Here is a 6,889-nt window from a genome sequence, read left to right as displayed (position 1 = left end):
CCAAACAAGGCAAAGTAAAAAGTTTTTAAAGGTAAAATGTGGAGGGAAAATCAAAAGTAGTCAAAAATGGCCAATTACACCCAGGACCCCAGAGGGTTAAACATTTTTTTAAAGTAATGCAACAGTTACTTTTCAAGTAATTAATTACTTTTAGAATATTGTAACTCAGTTACTAACTCTTACTTTTTTGAAGAAGAAACTAGCAAATGGGAGCACGTTTGTGTCATGAATGACGATCTTCTATTGTGTCTTTATTAAGAAATGATATCCTTTTTGTGATTCTATGATTAATCTTGTGTCAGCATGAAAACTTCTCTACCAGACTCAGGATGTCATAAACTGGCCGTAGCGACTCTACTGGATGCACGGCAGTAAGAATCAACACACCCACATATGCCTACAGCTGCATTCGATCCATTATTCTTCCTCTCTCGTTGTCCTCATTATACTAGAGGACAATATATGCATTGTTCTACTGGTCATTGCTTTGCACAACATGGTAAAAAAAAGTATACTCACAAATCTCTAGTGCAATGGAGGCCTATGAGCATACTTTCTGTGTATGTATTATTGTAGGGTCTACCTTACAATACGAAGCACCTTGATGCGACTGTTGTTGTGATTTGGCGCTATATAAATACAATTTCATTGAATATAGAGCACCTGCCTCCTCATTGTGCTGCCTGTTGTTGTTGTTGTTGTTGTTGTGGTTGTTATGACCATTGCTTAACCCCACACATCAGTGATCCAAGATCAAAGATGTTTGAAAGCAGTATGGTGTGAAAACATGGCCCTTTGCAACACTTTGGGGTCATTGTTGTCCACAAGGACCACAGGTATTATAAAATCCAATAAAAACCCCATTAATAAATCAAATTACTTAAAACTTATTCCAATCATGCATAGCATAGTAATGAATAACTTCTGTTATTTTCAGACCATTTGATGAATAAAAAACACATTTTTGATAGCAAAAGATTTCTTTAGAGGACAAAAATGACCCAAGGACAACACAAGGGCTAAAGATAAAGTTTATTATTCTACTTGTAATACAAAATGTTTGTTACATGTTCATAAATATGAAGTCTGTCCTATAAATCTCCAATGGATTTATGATGAAGACATTTTTGACTTTACAAGAAATTGAGTTCAACTGTTTGTTTGTTCTTTAATGCAATTTTTAGAACAATTTTGCTGGCATGTTGGGCAAAGCCTGAGATAATGATGACCTTTTAATGTGTCAAAGACACTTTAAGAAACACATTTTAATATATACATATATAGATAAAGAGCTGCTCTTGAGGGTTCCTCTTATCTAGTGTGAGACAGAGCCTGAGAACGATTGTCTCAACATAAAAAGCTGGTAACCATTACAAATGCTTTAGTTTCAGTTCCTATGAGGGTTTGAACGAAGCCTGTCAAGAGTGACCACAGTTTGTTCATACTCATCAGAAAAAGTAAATACAAGAAGTGAATGTAATACCAACATCATGAACAGAACAATTTAAGTCCAGATGTGTTTTTATATTTTATCTTCTTTAAGTTGATGTGTTGTACAGGCTCTAGGTGTCCACAGCCTGGTCATTGAGTTTTATTGATAATCATAAAACAAACTCACTCAGGTGTTGTGTTGTCTCTGAAGTTGACAACAGCGTAGGGGACATGCTCCTGCTCTTGAAATGACTGAACAGTGGAGTAGGGATGTTCTGTTTGGATCTTGGACAAGTTGATCTCGCTGTAGTCAAGTTCCTGCTCTGCTGGTTGAGCTGAGATGTCGTCATGCTGGGGTCCAAAATTTACCTGATAAAAAAGAGAAATAACATGTTAATAACATGTTAAAAGGGGCTAACGATGGCTCCCGGGCCTGGCAGATCCCCATGTACTAAATAGAAGCGAAGAAGTTAAAGAATGGAGAACAAGGAGGGAGGGAGGGTGGAGCATGTAAACAAGAATGATCAGCTTGCAGAACTGGGGGAACCTATATAGATGACAGCTGGAACTACGGTGTTTGTAGGGGTAGTCCTGCTCCTGAAATTCCAATACATAATCTCCAATATTTGTTAAAATGAAGCTGCTCTGTCATGCATGAAGGAATAATCTAGATAGATCAAGGGGATGTTCCTCTGTTGTAGAAGAATTATTGCATTTATTTTGTTTACCTGCTCCAAGTTTTCCATTGTTTCACTTGTTGATGATTGGCTAGAAGTTCTCCTTTTTCTGGTTAATGAAATAAGGGAATATGAAAGTGAACAGATGGTGTCAGGTCAGTGTGTGAATGACAGTTTGAAAGAGAACACAGTGATGCTCACCTAACACACCAGCAGACAGTGAGAAGTATTAAAACCAGCAGAGCTGCAGAAACTCCTGCAGCTGCTGGTGTCCATGTTCCTGTGATACTTTGGACAGTGAGAGTCTTTGGAGCAGAGCTGATATCTTTGTTGGTTTTCACAGCACAGGAGTAGCTTCCTGCATCCTCCCTGCTGACTGGGTCTAAGATCAGATGTTTGTTCTGGTTCTCTCTCGGGGTCAGAGGTCGACTGTTCAAGTACCAAATGTAGTTTGTGTTGTCAGTCAGAGGACAGCTGGTGCTGCAGGTCAGTGTGACTCTCTGACCCTCTGTCACCACTGCAGAAGGACTCATCTTCACTCTCAGTTCTGAAAAACACTTAAACTTGTCAGTAACTGTAAGAGATATTTTATGTTAAGTGTTTCTTATAAACAGCAGGTTGGTGTTTAGCGTCAATGTTACAAAGTGAGTGAGAGAATATTTTTCTTTTACAAATATGAGAACTGTATTAGGTTTAAGAAAAGAAAACTAAATAATTTAGTAAAGATTTTATTGTAAAGGATAACATGAAGAGCTTTAACTCTATGTAGGAGATGACAGATTTAATTGCTCACATAACTTAACATTTGTCTGTCTGTTCTTTCTCTGTTTGGGGACTGATAACCATGCATGGACTGAAACAGAAAAATTAGACTAAAAAAACCTTTCATCACTGACTGAATGAGGAAATAAAATTGCATCAGTTTGTATAAACATCTTGAAACGTCTGATGACTCCATCATGGATCAGGTTGTGTCTCCTTGACCAGTTTGCATAGATGAATGATGGTGCTTCATGCTGTTTGTAACCCAAAATGAGCCCACTGGCAGTAAATGGTCCAAGGGCCACAAATCTTAGTGTACGTGTGACAGCTGTGACATTACTGGAGGACATTTTTAGTTGTAAACCCGAGTGGATGAACCATAATCAATGGATTTATGAACTGGAATTCTGGCTGTGTTGGACTGAAACCTGGAAGAGGTTTGGTGATTTTGTGCTGAGTCTCTGCTTCTCCTTGATGTTCTCTCTCCTTCAAAGCAACACAAGACTACATTTAAAGTCTAAAGTTGTGGACATTTTCAGTAACAATAAAGCTGAAAACGTGTGTATAAATATTACATCTCTCAAATCGTTCTCACCGATTGTTCTAGTCCTTATGCTAACACATACCTGGGAACTATTTTCACCACTAAAGTAACAAGTGCAAACATAGGTGAGCAGAGCTTCTGTTAATTGCCATTAATAGCTAATAATTGCAGCTAACTCTGGAGTTGCTCGTGGATTTCATCATCAAGCTGAAACCTTGTAGTCATGCAGCTGTAGGCTGTTAGAGCTGGGTGAGTCTCCCCACTACCAGCTTAGATTAGTTTCTGTTAGCTTATTTGAGTAACACACAGGACTAACTGGGATCTAAACAATGAACAGTGAGTCAAACAAGCTGTAATTACCTGTGACAGTCAGAGTAACTCCAGGAAAATCAAACTGTTTCACTTCTTCATTTCCTGTTGTGATGGTGAACCTGTATTCTGCTGAGTCATCTCTCTTCAGCTTCTTTAATCTGAGGATGTGTTGGTTCTTCATGCTGTCATCATACTCCACATGATCTGCATCCTCAGTCAGCTGTTCAGCTTCTCTCTTGACTTTATACCAACATTTAGACTGTATCTGCTCGTAGTCAGGATGTGAGTATTTACTGGAGATGTTGACTGAAGATCCTTCCAGAGCACAGATTCTGCTGTGGACATAATTCAACGCCCAGCAGGAATCATTGAAACCTGAAATATCAATGAAACAGAGAAGAGATATTTTAACTTAATTAGTCAAATCAGTTTATTTCTATCACACATTTAAACACAACAACAAGTAAAAAGCACTTTAAAGTATACTTATAATAAAAACAACCAAATAATTAACAAAAGCAATAATAAAATAATAACATTAAATATATATAAAAGAAGAAAGAAATACACTGGGCAAAATGACAGACTGAGTTACTCTTGGGTGAGACTGAAAAAGCTGAGCAGAAGTCAGGAGATGAATACTGTTAGTATCATAGATGAGCAGATCTGAAGAGGGAGAGTTTTGGATCTGCAGCTGAGAATTGTGATGTGATCACCAACGTTTTAAAACTGATCCTGAACTTTACAGGAAACCAGTGTGATGATTAGTCATAATTGCAAGAAGTGGTGGTAATACTTTGTAAGTGGAGAGACAATAAGTTTACTCACAGACGTCAGCAGAGCGCACATCCTCAAGACCTTTTACAGCACAAGACAAACTGTCTGGATGAGAGATGGAAACTAGAATCTGTTTTCCCTCCTGCACTGTAGGCTTTCTGGTCTCATACCACACAAAGGAAATCAGAGGCTCAGTCAGAAAACAGCTGCTGTTACAGGTCAGTCTGATGTTACCTCTGTGTTCAGCAGGAGTCCTCTGGACATGAATTTCTGTTGGGAGATGATGAACACATTTTCCACCAGTTCATCTCTGTCATGTCAAATAAATTAAGAAATAAAAATGAAGTTTCAAAGTGCAGTTTGTCCAGAACTTCACCTCTGGGATATGTGATGGAGCAGGACTCGTCCACTGATGTCTGCTGAGAAGAACACATTCTCCCTTTAGCATAGGTCACACTGAAGCAGGTCTCTGTGATGGAACCTGAGAAAAACCAACAACTTTCAGTAAATTCATTAGAGTCTGAAGAGTAAAGTGTTTGTGTTTAACATCTCATAACATGATGAGGAGGTGTCCATCATGACTCACCCACAGAGACTTCAGGGGCTCTGAGATGCTCGTAGCCTTTGACAGCACAGGAGTATGTGACTGCTTCCTCACTGCTGAGCAGCTCTTGGTACCAGGGAGACCAGTCCTCATAGAGAAACTCTCTGTTCTTGTACCAGATGTAGGCTGCAGGCTTTTCAGTCAGAGGACAGCTGCTGCTGCACATCAGTGTTACTGTCTGTCCCTCTGTGGCAGGAATCACCTTTACCTGCAGCTCTGAGAGGTCACATGACCAACATGAATACACTGATCATTCATAAACTCATTCATTTATGATGCATTTGTAAAAAGAACTGTACCTGTAACTTGGAGATGAATTCCACATTGTTGGCACTTTGATCTGTCAGCAGTTTTAATGCAGCAGTAAAAATTTGCATCTCTCTCTGTCAGATTATTGATTGTTAGAGTGAAATTACTCTCTGCTGACATGCTGTACTTTACATGTGTTTCCTCTACTGAGAACTTTATCTTGGAGACAGTATCGTGTCCAGTGTACCAGCCATTTCTTGCAGTGGGATGTTGATGTGAGCAGGGCAGATTCACTGATGAACCTTTCAAGGCACAGATGCTGTTTGCTTTTCCCTGAACACCTTTAACACAACATGTGATTAGAAAACATGGTGAACATTTATGCTAACTTTCTTTTCTGTGCTAATCTGTGATGACAGCATGTTACTGTGAAGGATCACAATCTGGTGCTTTGATACACTTGACAGTTCAGAACAGTAAAAGTACAAATCCTGTTAACTGTCAATCTTCTGTTTTCTAAAATCATTTTGTAACTTTCTGCAGGTTTGACACTAAAACTCCTGCCTTCCACAAACAGCATCACAGTCATCATGAGGAGGAGAAACAAATTATTCCTACCTGAGAGACACAGAATGAAACCCATGAACAAACATCCAGCTTCGGCCAACAACATGGCTGCTGTAGATTTTCTCTTCTAATGAGAAAGTTGATGTATGATGATTGTAAAGAGCCGATCACTGCTGCTCTCAGAGTTTGGAAAATATCAGAAACATGAATGTTAAAAATCAACATCTGTCTACCAGGAATCACTGACTTGTGTGAGTGTGTCAGCAGACAAACTGCATTCAGCTTTAACACCATCACTTCCTCATTTACTTATTTCCCCCACAAAGAGCCCTCTAGTGAAGAATCCATGTATTGACCTCAAATAAATGTATTTTCTATTTCTTGTCATCATTATTAAAATTATAATATTGTTTTTTAGTTTACAAAATGTAAAAATTGCAATATCATTAAATTTCACATAAATATTTTGTGTTTATTTACAACAAAAAACCTTCAGTGATAACAATGAGAACGTGAAGATGTGAAGCTGTTTGTTGTTGTTAATTTAACAGATGTTAAACCTCCAAACATGATGTCTTTAATGTTTTAATTTTTGACACAAACAATGTGAAGGATTTTTATGTTTGAAGCTGCAAATCACCCAGAAAGTAACACAACGCGCACAACTATTGATAATGGATTGCATATATATAGTGCTTTTCGAGACCCTCAAAGCGTTTTACGATTCCACTATTCATTCACACACTGGTGGAGGCAGCTACAGTTGTAGTCAGAACAGAAGCGAGGTTGCTGTATCACGCCCCTCTGGCCATCACCAGTAGGCGATGTGTCTTGCCCAAGGGCACAACAACAGAGACTGTCCGAGCCGGGGCTCTAACTGGCAACCTTCCAATCACAAGACGAACTGCCAACTCTTGAGCCACGATCGCCCCATTCAACACAATCATGCCAGACATTGGCTGTATC

At 38.9% G+C, this 6,889-nt stretch overlaps 1 protein-coding gene across 1 annotated transcript; it reads right to left on the bottom strand.

Annotated features, from left to right (window-relative positions):
- Positions 1-1,614: 1,614 nt before the first annotated feature.
- Positions 1,615-6,029, bottom strand: LOC146630161 (B-cell receptor CD22-like). The gene is made up of 9 exons (XM_085355632.1): positions 5,975-6,029; positions 5,407-5,697; positions 5,090-5,323; positions 4,880-4,984; positions 4,555-4,773; positions 3,775-4,101; positions 2,310-2,655; positions 2,160-2,217; positions 1,615-1,800 (listed from the first exon to the last, which is right to left on the bottom strand). Exons 1-9 carry the CDS (start codon positions 6,027-6,029, stop codon positions 1,615-1,617), a joined length of 1,821 nt encoding a protein of 606 aa, XP_085211758.1.
- Positions 6,030-6,889: the final 860 nt, after the last annotated feature.

The sequence above is a fragment of the Diplotaxodon limnothrissa genome, linkage group LG6 (genome assembly GCF_057381915.1).
Source record: "Diplotaxodon limnothrissa isolate DT_005_m linkage group LG6, D_limnothrissa_male_GT1.1, whole genome shotgun sequence".
NCBI lineage: Eukaryota > Metazoa > Chordata > Actinopteri > Cichliformes > Cichlidae > Diplotaxodon > Diplotaxodon limnothrissa.
Note: the sequence above shows the minus strand (reverse complement) of the source record. Positions and strands in the feature narration are given on the sequence as shown.